The sequence below is a fragment of the Mytilus californianus genome, unplaced genomic scaffold (genome assembly GCF_021869535.1).
Source record: "Mytilus californianus isolate M0D057914Y unplaced genomic scaffold, xbMytCali1.0.p SCAF_4, whole genome shotgun sequence".
Classification (NCBI taxonomy): Eukaryota; Metazoa; Mollusca; class Bivalvia; order Mytilida; family Mytilidae; genus Mytilus; species Mytilus californianus.
This window is the reverse complement of record NW_026262690.1, coordinates 16,347,746-16,373,693: the sequence shown is the minus strand read 5'-3', so window position 1 is coordinate 16,373,693 and position 25,948 is coordinate 16,347,746. Positions and strand designations below refer to the sequence as shown.

General features: G+C 31.1%; 1 protein-coding gene across 1 annotated transcript in view; it reads right to left on the bottom strand.

Annotated features, from left to right (window-relative positions):
• Positions 1-363: 363 nt before the first annotated feature.
• Positions 364-25,948, bottom strand: part of LOC127699240 (sodium-coupled monocarboxylate transporter 1-like) — a 38,044-nt gene continuing 12,459 nt past the window's right edge. Inside the window, exons 5-14 of the mRNA XM_052202997.1 lie at positions 23,250-23,330; positions 23,042-23,115; positions 21,478-21,615; positions 20,337-20,472; positions 17,407-17,495; positions 14,184-14,296; positions 13,343-13,413; positions 7,791-7,877; positions 6,791-7,029; positions 364-400 (exon numbers count right to left, since the gene is read on the bottom strand). Of these exons, the coding sequence (XP_052058957.1) occupies positions 364-400; positions 6,791-7,029; positions 7,791-7,877; positions 13,343-13,413; positions 14,184-14,296; positions 17,407-17,495; positions 20,337-20,472; positions 21,478-21,615; positions 23,042-23,115; positions 23,250-23,330 (1,065 nt within the window). The remainder of the gene's footprint in view (positions 401-6,790; positions 7,030-7,790; positions 7,878-13,342; positions 13,414-14,183; positions 14,297-17,406; positions 17,496-20,336; positions 20,473-21,477; positions 21,616-23,041; positions 23,116-23,249; positions 23,331-25,948) is intronic.

Sequence of the window (25,948 nt, the reverse complement as noted above, 5' to 3'; positions counted from 1 at the left end):
TTATCTGGGGTTTTCTAATCTAATTAGGTATTATCACTTTCCAACTAGTTTTTAAGTATCATCACCTACGATTTAAGCATTCATTATTACCATGTACCCTTTTAACCTTTCGTCTTATTGGATTTATTTTAACCATTCTAATTTGATATAACATTGACTTTGACAAATAATGAAACACGAGAGGTCTTCCCTGTTTGAAATACAATTAAGATTCTTTTTCTTTGTCTAATTCTACATTTATCATAAAATAAAACTTCTTTCTATAGTACACACTAAAAGTATTAACAAATCTACAGAACATTCTGAAAGTCCACTTATTCGAAGTACACTGCTAATCAATTAAATGATTCACATATATACAGTTCATGCTGAGTAAACATTCAAAAGAGGATCATAAAAACTAAAATATAACAAACAGTATATTGTTGTTAATAATAGACCCGGGGTTCGGCTGATGAAAAGATACTACAGCTTATATTTTTTTTTAAACTGGCAAGTTAAGGACAGTTCAAAACTAAGATGAAAGACTTCTGTATTTTTTTTTTAGATATCCTTTTGTCAGTTCATTGTCTTGAGCAGTAACATAGCATGTGCCCTTAGCGTAGTTTGAATCAATGCCATGTGATCATCGATAACCGATCGGTACTTGTGTCGCTGCTAAATAATACTTCACGAGGCGATAATTATACGTTTAATAACAAGTGAAAATTAGTTATCGCTTGATATAAACTCCAGTTATTCAATTTCAATATACTAATAAACGAACCTGTGGCGAGCTTATTATTATTATTATTATTATCATTATTATTATTATTATTAATATTATTAAAATCAAATAATGAGAGTCGATATCAATTGATATCTAGTTCTGACGAGTAATTGTTTTTTCTAATGCAAAACCAATCACCTTTGTGAAGAAAAAGAATATTTCGCGGAACTTATATCTTCATTGTATTTCATTTTAATTTTCATTGTTTGTGACGTTTACGACCAATCACAACGTTTTGTTGTACACTTTTGAAAATTCTACCCAGAAAGCATTAGATTCTAAAACGGCTAGTTATGTATACTTTGTCTAAAACTGAACATCCAAACTTGTTTTCTTAATTTTGCAATAAAGCTCGAGTTGCTTTGCTCATCTTTGGCAGCCTTTTTGCAACTGTAATAAAGATTAAGGCGAATCTCTCCTGCAACAAAGAAAACCAGTATTAATATGAATTATGTTTCACCAACAAGTATTTCAAGGAAAATAACATTGTTTCCTAATTAACACCAAATGATATTTTATTTTCTTCAATTAAGCATTATACTCTGTTATTAAAGGGGCATTAGCTGTCAAATTCATGTTCAGCGATTGGACTCAAATTCTCATATTTGATTTATAACATACTAAACGTATATCCAAATTACAATAAGTCTGAAGTAAACAGTTAACAATGCATTTACTCGATAATATATATCAGCATGTCGTGTGTACTTTAGTCTAGACGCCATCTTATTAACCATCGAAGACTGCCGACAGTCACATAACTTGATATAAACATAAACATAAATATAAATAGATAGCGCCCTCGTGCAATTGGACTTTTCTAGGTCTGTTTGACTTCATGTTATAGGTTAAAAAATTAAGTTAATCATCGATTTTACCTGTATAAGAATGATTTTTTTGTGGATCAAATCAATCAACGAAATGGTTCACCTTTGTATCACTTTCAATGTTGACATTCCTTTTAATGGCTGAACACGACTTATACATGCGTTACCAATCTCTAGCTAATGGGTTAAATTGAAAGTCACATGAATACGGATTCAATGAGGTCGAAATATTCACTTACAAGTGAATAATTCATCAGCGACGTTACTTTGCTGATGTTGACACAATTGAACCACATTGGCAGCTCAAAACGAATTATTATTTTTTTATTTCACTTTTATTAATGATTGAACAAAAAAAAATCTTATTATAATTTTTTCATATCTCGTAGCTAATGCCCCTTTAACCAGAGACCAGGTCTTACATAAACCTATTATTCTTGTAACACTATACTAAAATATTATTAACTGGCTGTTTATGTCCTGTTATAGATTCGATGTTATCCAATACAGCTGACCGAGAATCTATTACAGGGCCAATACAACTGACCGAGAATCTATTACAGGACCAATACAGAAACAACCAGTTCATAAAATATTTATTAAATGATTGTAATTCTCCCATTAAACTAAAAAACTTACCGTTAAGAAGATTTAGGAATTCATTTTGAGCTTGTCTTTTTGCAATCATTTTGTTGACATGTTAAAATCTGAAACCGGAAGGGACCGGGCCGAAAAGCAATATTAACTCATGATATTTAGCATCAACAGGGCGACGTCATCAGGATTGTACATGCCGATTTCTCCGTTTTAGGACTGATTAGCTCATATCATTTAATAATTAGGCATATAACTTTATACATAAATAATATTTTAAATTTTCTGAAATATCTGTATCCATACTCTACTAAAAAGTAATAAACCATATTGAAATTAGTCATACATGTAAAGAGGCAGTTTAATTATTATCGCCACTTTTGATTTAGTGTTAAACTGATTACCAAACATGACAACATTCGTGGCAATTATCGTATTTCTTTATGTTTTGCTTTCATTAAGTACTATTTGGCCTTGTTGAAAAGAATCCTCAGATAATAGTGGTAAGCTTCCGTTTTTGGAATCACAATCTACTTTATTGAAGCTTTCTTTTGTGATTTGGTATGATGTTCGTTTTCCTCTAGAACATTCAGTAAAGCGCTGTTTTCATTGTTCATTTGATTATTTGTCTCTTCGTCATTCTTGCTTAGTTGTTTGTCTAATTCATTATCAACACATACAGTCTTAGTATATATCGTTTCTTTCGTATCATACATCTGGAAAAAAAACCATTTGATTTGAGATACCATATTTTATATTGCTTTTTTCTAGTGATTTGTAGCGTTGTTCGTGTGTTTTTTTATTGAAGGTGATCTCGCTTCTTTTTAATAAAAGTTAGCTATCTAGTCTATGAAAAAAAATAGAATTCCAAACATAAGATTTAACAATTATAGAATACATGTAACTAATCGAAGAATTAAAATATAGAATAATATTCAACAAGTGACCGAACAACACATTAATTCACATTAATTCATGAATGCGCGTAGCGAATGAGTTAATTATCAGTGTTGTTCGGTCAAGTTGAATATTTGAATTCTGCGATTAGTTATTCTTTTTATCACATTGATTCAGATTATCTGGAAGGTAAGTAGTTCCTGTTCTAATAGTGACATCCGTTGCTCTGATTATGGGAGGTTATTGTCCAGTGATATTTGTATTCGTTTATTACTGCTTATAGGAGGACTAAATTGTGCCTAATGTAATTAGAACATAGCCATGGTTATCGGTAACACAGGTTTTTTTTTATTATGGTCAATCTTTCATTACAAGACTGCAAGCTGCCGAAAAAACTTAATAATATATGAAAGCAATATTCCAGTTTCTTACCTCTGGCTTTTTATAATTATAACCTAATTTCATAACATTCTTTACAGACTCTGGTAAGAAGAAAAAGAGTTCATCTACGATCGATATTAAATATATTGGATTGGACTCTTCTGGTTTTGTATAACCTGAAATTAAAAAAAAAAAGATAAATATAACTCACAGAGAACAATTTCAAAATTTTAAAATAGCCTCAGTTTAGAAATCTTGTAATGTTATGTCTTGAGCTCAATCCTTTTTAAAAAGATTTATTTTTAAACATGAAAATGACATGTTAAGTTACAAATAAGTATTATCATTAGTCATATTTTATTTTGTCATGTTATAAGTTTCAGAATATAGACCGAGGCAATACGTAGTTGGGTATACATTAATTATCTAGAAATAAAAGGACCCCTTTCAAAGGCTGTTAAGAGTTTTGACTAGTTTTTTATAGAATGAAAGCGTGACTCAATTTTTGTTTTGCTAAATACTGTAACAAAAAAAAAAAAAGTCACGCAAAAGATATCTATCTTAACTCGTAATTGAATGGGGGCTTGACTCTTTAATATCAGGATTATTGGTAAGACATTGGCCATACAAAAGAGAGTGAAGATACACAGGGGCAATTACAAATGAAAATTCTAAGAAAGAAACACGAACATACGAAAAACGGTCAACACAAAATAGACTAGGGAAAAATAAGACCAATTGTTGGACCTGTCGTTCTTCTCATTAGAACGAATAAACCAGTAAAAATTCAATTTCAGTGATATTAAATTCGAGGAAGTGACAGTACTGCTAAATCCCATTAAAAAAAAACAGCAGAACAAAATTTTATGTTTAATTTGCTGTGGGCTGAAAAACCAGAGAGGTGCAAAGTTCTTTAACGATCTTTATTTATAAAGAATGATTGGTGAAATTGCTTCTTACTGATTCGTTGCAATCGAAATGTCTTAGTCTATTAAACTAATGTTTCAATTAAAATGAAACATTTTCCTTGGAAGTGTTTACTATTTAGTAATGTTAAAAGGAAGTTCATGTTGATAAAAAAGTTTTATATTTAAAATGTGAATCAGGGATTATTTCTGGTTGATATTGTCTACAAAGACAAACCATTATATCAGAATCAATAAAGTGAAAAGAAAGTAGTATTGTTTCTCAGTTGTTTTAGTATTTTTTGATATAGTATATGAAATATCAGTTGCATAAACATAGAAAGTTTAACAGAATGGCTAATGCGAAATCTGTAAAATAACAGGATTGTGATTAAAGTTTACAAATTGTATGTAGACTGTATATGAGAAACACTATTTAAGGTACACAAACAATGTCTGGAAATGTAGGAGTGGGCGAGAAGTGCCATCATATTCACTTACCATTACTAAAACGTAAACTTCAACAGAACCTTGTTACAATATTGAAGTATGAACTAGACAACAGAATTATGTACTTTGCGTACAGAAGTTGCAGGAAGTACATTTACATCTTTAGGAATATAATATACATTTATGATTTAAAAATATTCCACAAAGTTTAAGATACAATGGTGACACACGAACTCAAATAAAAAATGACAAATAAATTGTCGAAATGAGCATCTCGTGCAGTTAAATATGTAATTTCAATAATTATACGGAGTGCTTGCTATTAAGTCCTTCTTGTGGGAACTCAACGAAATGGATAAGATGTTTAAAGGACAATAAGATAGCCTATGTTGATGTATATTTATTTTTAATCAAGAACAATTTAGTTTTAGATACATAATTTTTTTAATAGTTGTTATTGGCTTTGAAATAACTGCGAGTCAGATCTGTACTTTGTGTCTTTAGTGTTTTTGTTAGTTAATTTTTTCCTTGTAGCGATCTTATGAATCAAGCCTATTTGCAACTGATTTTTATAGTTTGTTCATATGTTTATCTGTTACACCACTGTCCCACAACCATGTTTCACCCCGGCATATTCTATATGTTCCTGTCTAAATTCAGAAGCCTGGGATTGAGTTGTTGTCAGTTGTTGCTATTTATCACTTTTGTTTTTCGTTTATTGTTTTGCATTGTTTGTTCTTGATCTCGATGTGTTAAGCCCTTTTCAACTGATTTTTATAGTTTGTTCCCATGTTGTCTCAAGTCAGGTGCTTGTAATTCAGATGTTGCAGTTTGTGTACTTTCACTTTTTGAATTTACCTTGCAGTTCAATATTTTTGTTATACTTGTTTGTTGCTGGATAATCATAGTTGTTTTTCGTTTGATGCTTTTAATGCTTTGTAAATCAATCAGAAATGAATTAGAAATGAGTTGATCGCATATTTCAATCAAACAGACTTCTTATAACTGGCAAACCATAGAATAAACGTGTAATGTAAATTGCAAAATATATTATGGTGGGTTTCTTTACATTATGTTCCCAATGTTGTCATTTTGTTAAAGGAAACGGATTTATACAAGTTCTTCTTGTTTCTGAATCCCTGTGTTTCTATTGTTTAAATGTAATGTGTGCACTTTTGAATAATTACATATTGTTTAAACAAAGCAGGCCGTTAGTTTTCTCGTTTGAAATTTGTACATGTCAATTCGGGGCCTTTTATGGCTTTCTATGCGGTATGGGTTTTGTTCCATATTGAATGTCGCGCGGTGACCTTTATGCGTTAACCTCTTTATAATTTGGTCTTTAGTGGAGAAATATCTCATTTAAAATTATACCACATCCTCTTATTATTATAACACCATTGATGTTTGCCTCTTGTAAATACACCCTTAATTATGTTGTAATTTATCAGAGGAGTTTTACCTGTCAGAAAACTAAAAATGCTGCCAACAATCATCACAGCAAATATACCAATCACACCGAACCATGGATAGGCAATGGAATAAAAATAATCTATACCACTCCTGAAACAAGACAAACAAAGCTTTTAATCTCTACAAAAAAGAAAATTACCATCGATCACGGATATTTAATGAAATGAAAATAAGCTATGCCACTCCCGAAAGAAAATATTAGTACTAAGGCTTCTTGTATTACAGCAAATATATCAATTAGAAAGTATAATATGCGATGAATCAATCTAAACTATTATTTGCGACTTATTAATTTACGATCTTTCTTACTTATACAGCTTTATAAAAATATTATATGGACTGAACTGTGCAGATAAAATTATTTATTAGTATATTGCTTAGGTTAATAAAAAGGAGTAGATAAATGATTGTGACAGTAGTGATGATATTGTAAATATAGTCTTGAGTATAAGTACCAACCATAACTGTTATACAATGAAAAAATATATACTAACGGTATTTTGTCAACTATCGGAGATTCTGTGGTAAAAACAGTGGAGTGGTACTCATATGTTGAAGTCGACATCTGTGTTGAAACATTGTACAGTGTTGTTATGTTTGTAAAAGGTACATAACACTTGTCAATAGGAGCTGACGGTAATGGTACAGCTTTTCGAACGTTTGGTGATGTGTACTGTCCTGTTGTTATCCACGTAATCAATATAATTCCCGAAATTGTTCCGATAAATGCCCCCTGTGATAAATTGGTAACACGAATATCATAAATCATCAAATAAGTCTTCATGGCATTTGATCATTCAAAAAATATTGAATCATAAGTCGGGTGCTTTGATAGAAATATGATTCAAAATTGTTGTCACAGGGTGCTTATATATTTTCCATTTAAAGTTCTATCTCAGTTAAAAATCTAAGTGTTATCATTGATCTTTCATTTAGTACAAGGAACATTATAAGTAGTTTTTTTCGGGCAAGATTATTGTATATATTTATAGTATCACCTTTAATGCGAAAGCAGGTTTACCTCTTCTTATCAATTTGCATATTGATAGAGAGGTGCAAAGTTATTCTATAGCAAAATTATATCTTGAATTATCAAAAAGATAACAAAATGAACAATGTAAGGCTTTTTGCATACACCATTGATAAACAGGAAATAATTTTTATAAAACCATCCTGAAATTTCACCCTTTTTTTCTCTCCTACCTTTAACTTGTATTTAAAGTTTAACGTACTGGAATGTGTTGTGCAAGACAATAAAATCATTAACAATACAGGTAACAGAATTATATGATTTGGTTTGAAGTTTAATCAGGATTAAGGTTATTTAGTCAAGATACTTATGAATAATTGTGTATATATTTGTCGTCTGACAATTGCTCTTTATAGAGAGGCTAGGGTTATACCAAGGGGGTATTATAAAAGTCGTAATGAATTGAACAATATCAAAAGTATTCAAATCCGATTAACGCATGCGTGAAACATGTGTATACTAACCTTAGCGTTTGCCCAAGGACAGAAACAGCCCAACAGAAATAAACCAGTGAGCGGACCACCAATTGCTGCTAGAATGGTTCCAGTTATCTAAAACGATAAGAACTACCACTTAACTTCCAAAGGGGAATTACAACTAATATTTTTAATTATGCAAAAAAAATTTGAATGTGAATTTAAGCAGGGACATTTTAATATTACAATGCAGGTAACGATTATTAAATGTTTTAGACCTAGAGATCTCTGAACTCCTTTCCTGGATATCGTGAAGATTTTGATTGACCCCATTCGTGTAAAAATGCCACTTGACTTTAAATGATATTTACAAGTGATGACACAATCAATGTAAAAAAGGTTTATTAGAACAAACCTAACCGATAATTTTAAATCACATGTTTTGTCTTTGACAATAATGTTTACTTGTATATCGACATTGTACTTATGTAATTATTTTTTCTGTCCATCGGAATAAGATGCTTTGATACTTAAGGTATATGCGAAATACATTTATTTTAACTCTGATTTCTATTTGCAAATTGCAAAATCTCAATAAGGACTTCAAGTTTAAACCATTTAATTGCAGCTGTGGAAGTTTTCTCAGCACATTCCAGCTATCTACCTTATAAATGATGACCTCAGCATTGTCGACAGATTTTGAATACGAAACGTATTCGTCAAAGGTCCAAAATGCCGTAAGCTGAAACCTATTAACTGGAAACATGACTTTAGAGACTAACAAATTCAGTCGAGAATTATGCCGGGTAATGGTCCAAACACAAAAAGAGGACGTACGTACACGTTCAGTATTGTTTAAGAGGTGAGGTCGTTGATACAAATCGTAATTAAAAAGAACTTAATTGATCAAAACAAAAAAAGCAAAAATGGTTACTGCTAACAAGAAAGCTCTGGTAAAAGGATTTAATACAGTAAAGTTGAAAATATCGTTTCCACAAGTCCATCCTCAGTTTCTAATCTGTGCATTAATTGATGTGACTTTTACTTGCAATTAGAAACCTCGACGATTGTTGATAGTGGAGCAGGAACTGCTTACCCTTCCGGAGCACTTGAATTTACCCCAGATTTTGACGGGGTTCGTCGCTCTATCTGTTGTTTTTTTTGTTTTTTAGTGTTTTGTTATTGCTGGTGTTCATAATATACAGAAACAGTCCATTTTATCTTGTAACCTTGACAAAAACAAACCTGACATTAATTAACAGAAATCGTTGTTGACAATAAAGAATTCCGATGATTCATACTTACAGACAGGTCATACTACTAAAATATATTGCATAAATTCGAACGTACATATTTAAGGACTATGACATATATCTGTACACATTGGTTTTTTGTTTCATTATTACTTTTTTAAAAAGTCATTTTACCGTGTTTTTTTGCAATGAATCTTGAGTCAAAACAATTGAGGTAGGTAGTTTGACATTCGAATTCAACTTTCAAACATTTGATTTGAGCCATGATATATATTTGTGATGACGCAAATGTGCCAGTCGTATGCTTTCTATTTACTTTTTCTTGCGCTAAAAAAACTACGTACATGCATAAATAATAATTTCACTCGCGAATATGAATTTTCGCTTTTCTTATCTAATTCAGGACACGGCAGTAAGAGCTTGATATGTGACTTTCAAGCATGGTCATCATTACATAAGGTAATCTGACCTCTGGCTGTTTTTCCTTTCTTTTTCTTTTTTGAGTGACAGTCCTATTACAAACTTTGATATTTTCGAAATGCGAAGGATTGCCTACCCCAGGAATAGATTACCTTATTGTAGTATTCGGCAAAACCTTTGTTTCGAAACGTGCGTTCTCAATTCCTATCAACTTCGTACTGTATTTGGTTTTTTTAACTTTTGTATTCGAGCGTGACTGATGAGTCTTTTGCAGACTGAACTTGCGTCTGGCGTACAACATTTTAATCTTGGTATCTTTTTAAATCTACATATCTTTTTAGCGAGTATGTTCAGGTATTCATAAGACTTCTGAAAATAAGATATTCTTCAAAACCAAGTTTTCATGTAGAATGTTTGGATTATGTTAAGTAACTTCAGGAAATCTTTACAATTTGAGATGTTTTATGAGACCAAAATAATTGACAGTATATAAGAGGTCCCAATGAAACTGGTGTGTTACTCTCAAAATAAATATACGAAACCTTCTTACAATTTGCATGCCTCAGGGTTTCACTTCACATTGAAAGTGACTTAAAATTTATCTATACAACATCAACCATGAGTATAGACAGCTTCAATAACGAGTATAAGAATAATTGAAGGCTTCCCGGAAACAGAATATGAAGATGTAATAGAAAACATAAATGCATCCAGATTATAAAGCAAACTGTGTGCTTAAATTTATATTGCGATTGGTTTGTGCAACTTGCATTAGAAATCCAATTTGCAGAAACTGGGATTTGCAACAGGATTATGAATAAATGATGTACACTCTTAAGTAATAAATAAAATAGTCAAGCATTTAAATGTAAATTCAAATAGTAGCAGTATATATTCACTTTTCTATTTTCAACTATCCAACATTGCTTTCAATCGACTTGTGCAAGAATCTACACACAATTACATGTTTTCAATAAAGGTGTTTAACATCATCATTATCATATTCTATTCACAGTCAATTATTTCAAATCAAAAGCAAACAAAAATTAAACAACACATTTTTGGTGACCAATCAGCGGTCTCGGGTTCTCGTGTTGCTTTTCTTTTTTTTTTAAAGCAACTTGTGTCTTCTTCTTAGCTTCTAAATTTTATAATCTGCAACCTGAGAGGACAATTTTATCAGCAGTGATTAAGTTTTTTTTTTTTTTTTTTAACACTCAAATTGATACTTTATTGCACAACTTGCTGTTAACAATACCACTTGATGTACAGCATTCCATCAAGTATCCCTGTTAATAGTGCCACCGAATATCCAGGGAGAATATTCAGTAGAATTAACAAAAAAAAAAATTCTATCAATATCTAAATAAATAAATTGCTATTACAAATAGCTGTTTTAAATTGTCTACTACAAAATATGTTTATTTTTTTATATATAAAATACTATATATTCATGTAACATTACACACGTTATCACAAAAGTTCGTCAATATATTACGGAATTTATCACTATTTATTTCGGAATGAGTTTTTGTATACTATCTTAAATGTTCCAGAAACTAAATGCGGTCACTGGTCGATGACCTCGCACGTTTTTTGTGCTTCAATATTTTTCCCAATTGGGTTAATCTTCGTTTTGACCATCTATCTACAAGTTTCGCTATTTTATCCATGACTTTTTCCATATTCAGTGTGTCACATTCTTTTCTGTCATAACCAAAGTAAATACCTAAGCTTTTAATTGGTTTATTTGTCCAATTTATATTTTCATATTTATCTTTTGAACTTTTTAATTTTCCTAACCATATCCCCTCTGTTTTATTTCTATTTAGTTTTAATCCTGAAAAGCTGCCAAATGTTTCAATTATACTAAGAGCCAGACTTATTTCTTTTCGTGACTGAAAAAAAAGAGTTGTGTCATCAGCTAATTGACAAATTTTTAAATTACATGATTTTCCATCTAATTTTATTGTTATTCCTTTAAAATCTTTATTACTTCTTAGCCTTATTGCCATTAATTCTACTGTTATGACAAAAAGAAGAGCAGAAATCGGACACCCTTGTCGTATACCACGATATATTTTAAACGGACCTGAAACCCACCCATTATTTAAAATACAGCCTTTAATGCCATTATACATAGTTTCCACCCATCTGATAAAGCCATTTTTAAATCCAAACTTTTTTAGCGTTTCTGTCATAAATGTCCATTCCAAAGAGTCAAAAGCTTTACTAAAATCCAAAAAAAGTATTGCTCCTTCTATATTAAATTTTTCAGAGTAATCTATAATGTCTTGTATTTGTCTAATATTAAAACCTATGTATCTATTTTTACAGTGATTTTAAGTTTTCACTAAATCATGTAAAAGTAGTGTAACTGTTTGCATTGTTCTGAAGATTTCTAATATTTGTTACCAATGCGAGACGATTCCCTTGATCTAACCGTTTTCGTGTGATTTGGTTTGCAAGCGTATACATTTATTTTACTGTTTTACAAACAAATATATGATAAAAGAGATGATTTTTCATTTCCTATCGTTAATTATCCATTTTAGATGGTGACGTTCCCTTGTCACCATCTTACGGTGTTTATATATCTCAACTTGTCCGATTCGCTCGTGTATGTAACAATGTTTTAGATTTTAACGAGAGAAATTTATGTATTACTGAAAAATTATTACACCAGGGTTTTCGATATCACAAACTAGTCAAAACATTTACTAAATTTTATCATCGGTATAAGGACATCATTCGTAAATATAGCTCAACATGCAGACATCTTATACGTTCAGGTATTTCACATCCAATTTTTTATGGAAATATTCTTTATAAAGCACAAAAATGTCAGTATTCACCTCTGAAGCTAACAAAACCTTTAAATAGACTTATTAAGAAGGGATATAGTTACGATACTGTTGTCAGGTCATTAAAGATTGCATATGTTGGCGTTAATATTGATTCACTTATAGGGTCTTTGCATCAGCACTAAACACATTTATTTAAAAACCAGTTGTTGACATGACACGGGTTATGTTCTTCTCATATATGTTATGATGGCATGATACTAAACCCCTAACGGGAAGGATTGTGCCTGATATTCATATGATGAAGACATAATCTTTCAATCAGTTTAATTGAAGTCTGGAGCTGGCATGTCAGTTAACTGCTAGTAGTCTGTTGTTAATTATGTATTATTGTCATTTTGTTTATTTTCTTTGACATCTTCTGACATCAGACTCGGACTTCTCTTGAACTGAATTTTAATGTGCGTATTGTTATGCGTTTACTTTTCTACATTGGCTAGAGGTATAGGGGGAGGTTTGAGATCTCATAAACATGTTTAACCCCGCCGCATTTTTGCGCCTGTCCCAAGTCAGGAGCCTCTAGCCTTTGTCAGTCTTGTATTATTTTTAATTTTAGTTTCTTGTGTACAATTTGGAGTTTAGTATGGCGTTCATTATCACTGAACTAGTATATATATTTGTTTAGGGGCCAGCTGAAGTACGCCTCCGGGTGCGGGAATTTCTCGCTGCATTGAAGACCTGTTGGTGACCTTCTGCTGTTGTCTGTTCTATGGTCGGGTTGTTGTCTCTTTGACACATTCCCCCATCTCCATTCTCAATTCTATGTAGTGTAATGTCTAAACAGTTCGTGTACATGTAGTATTGAGCTAACGGAATAAAAGAAAGTGTGCATTTTCAATATATATTTTTTGTACCTTCGACAAGATTTTACATATTATTACTTTAAATTTTAGACTAGTAATGTTGATCAAATGTTACTATTTTGAACACATCTTAACTAATTAAGCCAATGCTAATTTTATTTTCTGTTTACTTCAAAAGCCACATGTATTTGTCAAACACATATTATTTACCTAAGAAGTACAATTAATATCAATACAATTAAATTTGTTTCTTCATTTACCTGTGTTAATGTTCCACCAATAATAGACACCAAAAGAGCTACGCATACAGCAACAATTCCAAACACTATGACTAATATATAAATGAAAACATTATGACTAAATTGTTAGTGAAATGTTGAATGTAAAACGTTAGTCCCTAAATATGATTAACAGGTTTCATATTAAGACTTAAGAAAAATATTATTTTCATTCTACTTATAAATACCTTTTGGCTTCGCATTTTCGATGAGTAAGTTTTAACAATAAATCTGCAAACCTCTTGAAAGAAGCAAAGTTGACTTTAGATAATATATTTGGCTATATTTTAGGTCCTTTTTGGTCATATGACTGTTCTTTCATATTTGGCATTCAAATATTTGGCTATGAGTGTTTCTGACGAAGGTAAATCTAAAAAAAATGCGCTTCGGACGCATGAAATTTATAACGTGTTGTTTTAATTTTTTTCAAGTGAAATTATTCGATGTTTGATTTCAACTTTCTTTGTGAATAATAAACATAATTTGCGGGGAATCGTTTTTTTTTTTTTGTTTGATTTTTAATTTCATTTATATTAGTCTTGTCATACAATTCACTAAAATCTAAGCATATATTTTAGGGTAAACAATATTTTATTATGAATTATACAAATTACAATATATATTCACGTTCACAAATAGGATTCAGAAACAAGCAGCAAGTGCTCATGTTAATTTGTCTCCTTGACATATACATAAGCATATAGTTTCGGACTCTTAGTTCTACATAACAACCATTAATGACTCCTTGATTAATGGTTTTATAGGTTTATGAACAGTATATAATTATAAAAAGTTTTTTAATGTAAAAACAAATGTACCATACCTGCAACTTTAGAAATAATTGTTCCTTTTAATTCTGACATGGGCTTTGTATGAGGCTTAACTAAATCCTGCCAAAACAGAGCTGATAAACTGCTGAGACCAGATGACAACGTACTGTTAAAATATTATGCATTAAAAATATTGCTTTCAATGTTGTAGGTTTTAGAAAATAATACATAAAAGAGGGACAAAAGATACCAGAGGGACAGTCAAACTCACAGATCGAAAACAAACTGACAACGCCATGGCCAAAAATAAAAAAACAAATAGACAAATAATAGTACAGATGACACAACATAGAAAACTAAAGACTAAGCAACACGAACCCCACAAAAAAACTGGGGGTGATCTCAGGTGCTCCGGAAGGGTAAGCAGATCCTGGTCCACATGTGGCACCCGTCGTGCTTATGTTATTACAAATCCGGTAAGTAGTCTAATTCGGTAGGTCACATTCGTGAAAAGGGAAAGGTATTTTAGTTACGACATAAGGAACATATCCGATATCATCTGTGGAAACGGTTATTCGATAACGGTGAACCAACTCGTGATGGCGTCTGTAAAAATTACGAAGGGATGATTTCAACTTCACCATTTGGAACTCTTGGTTTAATAGCTTCCTTGTGAGCAGTAATCCTCTATCAAGGAATTCATGATAGGAAATACAAGCCCGGAAATTTCGTATCAATTGGGAGATATATACTCCGTATGCAGGCACTGCTGGAATGTTGCTACATAGAAATGGAAAGTTCACAATTGGGAAGCTAAAATCATCTCTTTTGTCGTAAAGTTTTGTTTTCAACCAACCCTCATTGTCAATTTCTAGATGTAAATCAAGATATGAGGCAGACTTAACTGTATCTGTAGTATCCTTTATCTCTAGTTCGATGGGATGGATTCGTTCAACATAGTCACAAAATTTTGTATTATTAAGTGAGAAAACATCATCTATATAGCGGAACGTAAAGTTAAAGGATATTGCTAACTTCTTATCTTTCTTCCTAAGAAGATCCTGTATGAAGTCAGCCTCATAATAATAAAGAAACAAGTCGGCAAGAAGAGGGGCACAATTGGTTCCCATTGGAATTCCGACAGTTTGTTGAAAAACACGTCCTCCAAACGTAACAAATATGTTGTCAATCAAGAAATCAAGTATCTTGATAATGTCAGTTTCAGAGAATTTTTCGTTTGAATCAGAGTGATTCTTTACAAAGTAAGATTTATCCCTCCCTTAGACAAGATACTTGTATCTACATTCGCCATTCTTTTTAATGAAACAAAGTAATACCAACTCTTTCAATTTGTCTTTTAGTTTGGAATGGAGAATACTTGTGTAAAGTGTAATAGTCAAATGTTTAAATACTATTGCAAGATGAGACAGTCTTAGATTGTATGTACTCTAAAAGATTTTTGGATTTTTTTAGTATCCACATCTAATTCACGCCACCTCTAGACAGACATACAAATCAGGGGGGGGTGGGTGGGGGGTATTTGATAATCTTCAATATAGTTATTGATTACACGGAATACATAAGGAATTGAAAAAAAGTGTAATTTGCAACGGTAAATCAATTCTGAATACTTCTTTACCTTGTTTGAATATTTGTGAAATTAAAGATTACAATATGTTTTGATGTTGAGAGAAATACAATTTTAAAACAGCATGCAGAGTACACACATAAACGTTTATATTTGAAGGTTAAAATATGATAGTGCGCGAACAATCAGAATTATATTCCTTGCAGTTTCAGCCAAGCGTTTTCCTAAGTATGTGGCAAATTTCCCAAAATATGTTTTGTCAACACGTTGCCAATTATGTTCCATATATTATATTGTATTTCCATATGTATACCTTAATAATTAAACATCTCACTTCCGATTGCGAGGAAAAGTAAAAAATAAATGCATAGAAACAAGATATAGTTCCTTTCATTTTCCCGTTTATTTATATTAAAGGCCAATGTAATAACAAGAAAAGTCATTGAATTCAACCCGTGACCGTAAATACAGTCACTGTGATATTTCACTCATGGTCTACGCATGTCCTTTGGTCACGTGTTAAATATTTTTCGATATTTAAATTCTCAGACTAATTCTTCTATGCAAGAACACTCGTAAAAAGTCACCATACTCCGTAAAATTTGTAGAATGTTTCAGAAAATTTTATGTCTTTTCACGCCCTACTAGTAATCTTCCCAAACTGTAAAATGAAATCAGTCACGCCCTACTGGAAATCTTCCCCAACAGTAAAATGAACCAATCGCGCCCCACTGGTAATCTTTCCCAACTGTAAAATGCACCAATCACGCCCCACTTGTAATCTTTCCCAACTGTAAAATAAAACCATTCACGCCCCACTGGAAATCTTCCCCAACTGTTAAATGCACCAAACACACCCCACTGGTAATCTTTCCCAACTGTAAAATGAAACCAATCACGCCCCACTGGTAATCTTTCCCAACTGTAAAATGAAACCATTCACGCCCTACTGGTAATCTTGCCAAACTGTTAAATGAAACCATTCACGCCCAACTGGTAGTCTTCACCAACTGTAAAATGAAACAATTCAAGCCCCACTGGAAATCTTCCCCAACTGTAAAATGCACCAATCACGCCGCCCTACTGGTAATCTTTCCCAACTGTAAAATAAAATCAATCACGCCCCACTGGTAATCTTGCCCAACTGTAAAATGAAACCATTCACGCCCTACTGGTAATCTTTCCTAACTGTAAAATGAAACCATTCACGCCCTACTGGTAATCTTCCCCAACTGTAAAATGAAACAATTCACGTCCTAATGGTAATCTTCTCCAACTGTAAAATGATACCATTCACACCCAACTGGTACTTTTCTATAATTTGATTAGTCACCAACTATTTTTCGGTTTTGTTTGTGACATGTTTTATTAAATAATTGTTTGATTCTAAATGTTTTGAAAAAAAAATGGAAGCGAAAAATATATATTTGTATAGATTGTTACTATTAACATTAGTAAATTTAACATTGAATTATAAAAAAAAAAAATCTCATCTTAAACTACTCATCGAATATTCATTCCATTACAGTGCCCTGAAACAAATTAAGTTTTTCCTCACAACTTCTAAAACAATTTGAGTGCCAAGACTTTTTAACATTTCCTATCGAAAAGAAAAATGTAATGGCTATTTTTCTAATTATACCAAAAGAGTACTTTTCGGAATGTCGACTTTATTTTGGTTTGTATACCTTAGTGATGCACTGAATAACGAAGCCATAAACAATCCCGGCATTCCTGGTAGACCATTGAAAATATCCATTACCATATACGGTATTATCTGAAAAACGATTAGGTGGCTTAATCAACTACACTATTTTGTATATAAGAAAGTAACTAGACGAATCTATTACTATAGTAACTTGCTGGATTTTATAAAAATTTAATCACAATATAAATATTTACCTGTTAATCTATTGTGTATGATATAATAATATGTACTTTAATGTTCAATGTCTATGCGGTTATAATATCTATTTGTAAAGCTTATAGCATCTCTGGCTGTTTGTGACAATATAACACAAATAATGACAACAACAAAAACAATGATGATCTCTCTGGTTAATTTCTTGTGCGACCTGGATATAAAACTTTAAGTTTGGTTGATAGATCTCTCATTGGCAATCTTACTTTATTATCAAATACAGTTCCAATTAGTTTTTATTTAGTTTAAAATTTCCTTTATAGTCATATGAAACTTCAAATTTAAAAAAAAATATTCTTGAATGGCAAAAACACTAATGAGGTGTGTAAAATTTATACCATAGAATTTTTGAAAATAGCTAAATAATGTATTCCTACTTAACTAGTAGCTGCAGGACATAATGGCAAACACTGGTTCAATAAAGACTTAAGACGTGAAATTCGAATTTGAGATAAATTAAGAAAATACGCAGATAAATCTAAGAGTGAAAATAATATTATAAAGTACAAAAAAACAGAAAAAATAAAGTAACTAATATGAAAACAATTGTCACAGAAAAGTTCGAAACAAATTTGGACAGTGTAATATCAAAAACCCCTCGATCTCAAAAACGTATTAGAAATAAATGCAAACGTTGATTAAGTCCAATAAAGGTTTAGAACACATACCCCTCTCAAAAATATTATAAATGATAATGCACTGAATGAAATTGTATGTGAAGATGATGAGAAATGTAGTTTGCTAAACAAATAATTTAGTATGATTTGCAAACTAGATGAAGAATATGTTAATTTACACGAGTTTGACAAAAACCTGTAAGTTAGTTTTAAAAATTGAAAATAAAAATAAAAGAAATAAAAGGTATTATTCAGATATTAGATCTAAACAAAGCAAATGTCCCTGATGTGATCAGTCCTCAGATGCTTAAGTTGTGTCCAGAAAATGTAGCAGTTCCGCTCAATATTATATTCAATAAATCGTTACGAGAGGGCATATATCCAACAAGCTGAAAGATAGCAAATCTAATACCTATTTTAAAAAAGGGAGATTGATCTTTGCCTTCAAATTACAGACCGATATCTTTAATAAACTGTATAGGAAAAGTAATAGAAAGAGTTGTGTTTAAGCACTTGTACAATCATTTACATACTAATAAATTAATTTATGAATATCAATCATGATTTCATCCTTAAAATTCAGCTGTCCACCGAATCTTAGAAATATTTAACTGCATTTTAAACTCTTTGGAAAAAAAAAATTAATTGTTTTGTATTCTGTGAGTTTTCTGACGCTTTTGACAAAGTTTGGCACAGAGGCCTTATGCAAACTGAAAGCTTATGGTATTGACGGAAACTTATTACATTGGTTTGAAGATTATCTACATGATAGAAAACAGAGAGTAGTATTGCATAATTCGTCTTTCTTCCTTTTGCAATGTTTCAGCTGGTGTTCCCAAGGGATCAGTTATGGGCTCTTTCTCTTTGTCTTATATATAAATGATACTGCTGATCATCTTACACCACTGTGTCGGCTATATACTGATGACACATCATATAGTTATTCTGGTAACGACAGAGCACAGATTAGATCTATTATCGATCGCGATCTGAAAGAACTGGATGTTTGGTCTACTAAATGGCTTATGTCATTTAACCCTGATAAAACCAAAATAACGATTTTCTCATATATTACGATTCAAGACCTCAGCTTTTTCTGAAATCTTACTCAATAATCTTATTGGACTTTCCGAAACTTTGTTGTAGATACAAAACTATTAATTTGCGGAAACTTGGAACTTTCGAACGAACAAAATATTCCAATTTTCAAACATGTTTCAAATTTCATAAAAGTCAAACAGATTTCTTGTACCTTCATAAAACGTTACTGATACTGACACGGAACATCATCATCAACACCCACTTCATCATCACAGAATTATATGACTTTTCAATCTTTCCTTCTTTTTTCTCTCTCTTCTGTTTTTAACTATACCTCGCATTATATTCTATAAACTGTTTGCTTTAATTCATGCTCATTATACTTTCATTGTATTTATTTATATTGTATTATGGAGAAGACTTCATAAGTATGATGTCTAATCCTTTTTGCTATAATTTTCAATTTAGCAAATAAAATATGTTTAAACTAAACTAAACTGCAAAGTCAATTGAAAGGCATATACACCTGTGTCTTTGCCAAGTTATAATCTCTTAATCTGCATGAGACAAGACAAGTTGTTACTGAAGTTGTAAAAACCATTAAAGATCTGCCATCAACATAAGACGACCTTGAGAAAAAACATTTGTTTTCATCTTCTGCGATTTATGTGTCTTTTTCATTCTTCCAAGGTATCGTCTTACTATTTCTATTTTTAATATTCCTTTGCAAAATTGTTGATTTATAATTTTCAATTATTGCGCCATAACATAGTTGTCTATAACATTGTCCAAGTGATGTCTATAACAAGTCTAATTTTCATCTGTTGTTTCCTGTTTATGCCTTGGAATTACATTACCTGTTTCCCATTACCAAACAATGTTATACATTTAGAATGTGGAAAACGTCTTCAGCTATTTTGTTTCTTTTGACATGGTTTTTAAAGTATACTAGGTAAAAGCTCAAAAATTCATTAAAAACATACAAATCATAGTAAAGACTAAACAGTTCTTCAATTATTAATAATTATTCTAACTATACCTGATTCGGATTTGTGATTTGTTTTGATTTGAGTGGGTCACAACCTAGTGTGTGGTAGTAGGAGTAAGCAACGATCCCCTCGAAGAATGCCATGGCCATTGTTATGAGGAATGCTGGCGAAACAAATAGCATTACTCTGAAAAAAATCATCAAATTATTCTATTGTTTAGAATCATAGCATCTAGGAAAGTCAATGCAATAAAATGTATACAACTAGAAAAGTCAATGCGATAAAATGTTTACAACTAGGAGAGTCAATGAGATAAAATATATACAGTCATTATTTCACTTCATTTGAATTTTGGTGGATAGTCGTCTCATTGACAATCATACCATATTCTTATCTTTATATATTATAACTTGTAGTCATAAAATGTACATCTTATCTAAAATAGTAAAGGTACATATCATTTCCATTATTAAACAATTGTATGGAACAAAATTGTGACACAATTAAGTGTAAAGTTACATATGCAGATTGCAAATATTTCAAGAAATTATAAAGTTTAACAATGGATTACAAACGCCAAATAACAACTCTTCTTCAACAATAAAATTTTGATATCTTATCACAATTGTATACATTTGTGTACATAGATTTACTCATATATAGATATAAGAAAATGTGGTATGAGTGCCAATGAGACAACTCTCCATCCAAGTCAAAATTTATAAAAGTAACCATCATATACCTTTCAGTTTCAAGTATTTCTTATTAAAAAGGCTTCATTAATTTTTTTAGATGTTTTATCAATTCTAACTTAAAACACAGCAATTAATGAGTATATATGAGTCAGTAATAGAGTGAAAACTCATCAACAGCTGATTGCTTACCTGCAAACTCAGTGAAATATTACAGGATACATCGAGTACACCTAAATTGAACATTTATTGTGACAATAAATGTAATAAGCATATCTAGTGAGTAAAATATATAATATTGTTGTAATCGTTTATGTTCTGTATATTAGTTAAACATATTGGAAGTATTTTAAGCAGAAAATAGTAAGAAAAAAACCTGAAATAGTAATGTATTTGATTTAAGGTGTAGTTAGGATGACACTATCAAGATACAACCGTTCTTTCTAAGCTATTTGAGTTAAGGTGTAGTTAAGATGACAGAATCAAGCCACAACCGTACTTTCTAGCATCTTTGAGTGTTGGTGTAGAGCAGATCCTCTGAACAGATGATTGATTAAATATTAATCCAGTTCCTCTAATCATAGTGCCAACAAATAAATTCAAAAACGTGTGTCGTCTTGTGATGTCTGTGTCCCATCTAAATTCAAGAAGATATTAATCATGACGAATAATCAAATGTAATTTGTGTGTTACTGATAGGATGCTCAAAAACATCAAAAGGATGTTAGGCAATAGGTCTAGAAAATCAAATGCTTTCATACATGTATGCGTGCACGTGTGGTATTGGACTTTGTAACTGAACATTGTCATATCCAATGTCCATGGTCTTTCTTTTAGTTTTCTTTCCTTCCTTGATATTTTTTATAGAGAATTTTGTTTCGACTTTTTGTGTTTAAGTTTGATTGTTATACAAAAAAGGGATACTAGGAATTGCAAAATATATTAAATAAAACAACAGACTATTCGACTTCTTCCATGGAAACTAACATTGTTTTAGGATAGAAGTATATAGCAGATAAAAAATCAACGTACATGTAATTCATATTTATATGTTTTATATGTTTAATGTCCTTTCAGGTATAAATCAGGTTGACTCGATGTTGACACGAAACACAAAATACAACTTAGAAAAATAGAAAACACAAATAATCTATCAAAGACAACTATAACAGTTACTGAAACATAGTTCACAGTCAATTACAACTATAACATAAAATGATAATGTATTTCGGACTAAAAGATATATCAGTATGAATCCTATAGATTTAGTGTAAAGACCTCATAAACCGTATGAGAAAAGCATGACCCTCTGTAATGCAAAAAACATTTTTAAAAAAAGACAGGATGTAGGACCATAGATATACACAACTGTACAGCAATAATAAAAAAAACATATGAGGACAGATAAAACACAATATTAAGGTATCTTGCTACAATGATAAATCAATAACATTTAGAAATAAATTCGTTTTTCTCAAACAAGTCTATCATGTTTGTTTTAGCTGAATTTGCTGATTGTCTGTTTTAGCTAAAAATGCTGGTTCACCGTAAAATTTAAGATATGATATGCGCTTACAATAAGGTTTCTATGGGTACAGCTACACTTTAATCTATTAAAGACTTTAGTGAAAATTTTGTAGTCATTTAGTAATTTGTGGTAACGATATACTTGACCTAATAATTTGACAGTATAACATATTTATAATTCATAAAAATGGATCACAGGAATATTGCCGTCCAAAAAAGGAAAACGAACAAACATCGTGTATTTTGTCGTAAAGTTTTATATAGGGTTTCCTGTGTAAAATTGAAATATTATAATCAGTTCCATGTGTTTATTATGTTAACTTTCCTGTTAAATTGAAGCAAACAGATAATGTACGATGCAAACCACGATAATATATACCCCAGTTACTCTTGGTTATTTATTAAACTTTACGTCTTGAAACAATACGAAATTTAGTTGCTAATAAACATACATTTACATAGATATAAAACACAATTGCCCTTTAGCCGACATGGAACTAGTTGTGTTATAAGATATTCATTATCGATATACTCACACGAAAAAGTTAAGTCGTCCATTATCATTGGCAATCGTCCAAGTTGACTTTACACCTCCACTGACAATTGTACCCTGAAAACCCAATCGTGAATAAGTGCAGAATATCAATAAACCAAATTCAAGAGTCAATCGTGAAATAATATTTTTTTTTATAATGAATTAAATTACTTAAATAATCTTAACACAGACCGACAGCTAACATTTACCTTTATCAAAATTGCCATAATACCAGCGATCATTACAAAACTTTGGAAGACATCAGTCCATATAACAGCTTTTATTCCACCCTAAAACAAAAATTGAACATTTTATTCAAGTAGCTACATATCAACTATTTAACTAAGTGTATAAACTGCATCATACATAACCCACATACAGATCATTTTGAGACTTTTCTTCTGTTTCATTTATAAAGGTTAATTCATCCTGATTATTCATGAATGTTATTTATATACAAATAAGGAGATGTAATTTGTTGTCATTCTCTCATATTTCTATGTAATTTTAGGCCTGTTTTTACCTTTACCTTGTCTATGTTTATGAATATTAATTTTAATGTTGGTTTGATTGCTGTCAAATAAAAATATTTTGCAAACTTGCAGATGTCTTATTCTGTTATTGAAATGCTTGTTTGATTGCCCCACATATGAATAATATAGAATGGTTGTATTATTATTTGTCCAATTTTTTTTAATGATAACTCTCAAAAGTAAGTGCGACTGCTGCCTACTCAAACTTTATAAAACGTCACCAGTGTCTGAACAGAAAGTTGCTGAATAAATAAAGGCAACAGTAGTATACCGCTGTTCGAAAACTCATAAATCGATAGAGATAAAAACAAATCCGGGTTACAAACTTAAACTGAGGGAAACGCATCAAATATAAAAGGAGGACAACGACACAACAAAAACACAACATTAAAATGTAACACACACAGAAACGAACTATAATATAACAATGGCCATTTTCCTGACTTGGTACAGGACATTTTAAGAAAAAAATGGTTTTGTGGCATGCCAAACCTCCCGCTTTTATGGCAACGTCAAACAGAGTTATGTTAAAAACACGTCTTTTTCTAAATAAGTTCATCGGAAGATACCAAGACCTTGTTGATAAATATTTCGTATCAACTTCCAAAATTACACATGATGGTCTTGAAGTTTAGATTCTATATACTTACATTGTGTGTCATCTTAATTACGTGTAAAAGTGTTCTTTTATTGGCTTTGCATATTTTTTACCTTAACTGTTAAGTCCATTTTTGGGAATATCCTTTTGTCATGGCTCGGTATTTATACATCCCGCCATTGTATTATTTTGCTATGGTAATTTTTTTGTATTCTTGTCTTTCATTTTTGCTTATGTGCTTTGTCTATAGAGTGTATCAATGCCATTTTCTTTTTCTTTGTTTACATAGCTGTTTGTTTTTAAAGTGATTGAGATTAGAACACAATGTTGACTGCTGGACCCCAATTTGTGACATTTTTACTTATTATGTCTGTGTTTTGCTCACATACTGTTGACAATTTAATGGAATTATAAGCGACTGTCATATAATTGAGAGGTTTAGCTAGCTGTTAAACCAGGTGTTATCCACCATTTCCTCATAAGGAAATGCCAAGTCAGGAATATTACAGTTGTTTTCCTTTCGTTTGGTGTGTTTGAGCTTTAAACTTTATTTTGCCATCGGATAAGGGACTTTCCGTTTTGAATTTTCCTTGGAGTTCGGTATTTTTGTTATTTTACTTTTTTTGTTTAATCTTAATTTTCTACTTTCGTTAGAACAGAAAGAGTGTTGACTTTTATTATTATCACATTTTGAAAAGAATGCATATACATTTCATTTTTGCATGCTTTTTAAATTGTTTTATCAATATCGCAGCACAGACCTTAAGGCTTGTATAATTTTGTTTGTATGTGCTATACGATATGCATTAAATTAGTTCAAATTCAGTAGGATATCATTGGTTATTCAAAGAACCTTTTTTTCAGTTCCATTAACATGGAAACTTTTTTAGAATCAGTAGAAGCTGGCTAGGAGTAACATTTCTATTTATCTGAAACAAATTGGATATCCTATGACACTCACATAACTGGTCATTTTCATCTATAAAATGAAAGATATGTTTCCTTTTCAATAGATTAAGATCCCATACGAACAATCGTATTGGCTTAAACTTATACAATATAATAGATTATTTTCTTCTTTTTTTTTTGTGGGGGGGGGGGGGGGGGGGGGAACAATCAATTTTAATAGCTACTGTTGAATTATAAATTAGAGGAAATTAAATATGACCCCTTATAGAACAATGGTATGTTATATTGTATTTTTCGGTTTCTGTTTTTATTGCCATTCTCCCAATGTCCTTCATTCAAATAATGTCATTCTAATGTACATGCATTTGTGTAGCACATGCATATATTTACATCCCTTCATTGTTATAAGAATGATATTATATTAGTTTCATAATTAGTATTCGAGACGCGATTGATGAATATTTTGCAATAGAATCACATAGTGTTGGATAAGTGCTTATAGTCAAAATTAGTACAGTTATTAGTACGCATTTCCTTTGCTTTAATCTGTATAACACGATTATTTTTATTCCTTGATTACCTACGTATGATGTGCATGTTGTGTATGGTGTTGATATCATATCATCAGTCATTACATATAATATACGAAAGTGATAGCTCTGTTCACTGATGCCCTTGCTTAATATTTATTTGTCATTAATTTTGTTAAACTATTACATTATAAAATCTAGAAATTACAGGACTAAAACGGCACACTAAAACAGTTCAACGTCAAGGTGTAGGTGTGACCATCATAAGATGGTTTAAACAAAGCATCAATTTATGAGGTACTCTGGCTGAGTAAGTAAGGTGATAATGTAGTCATGAT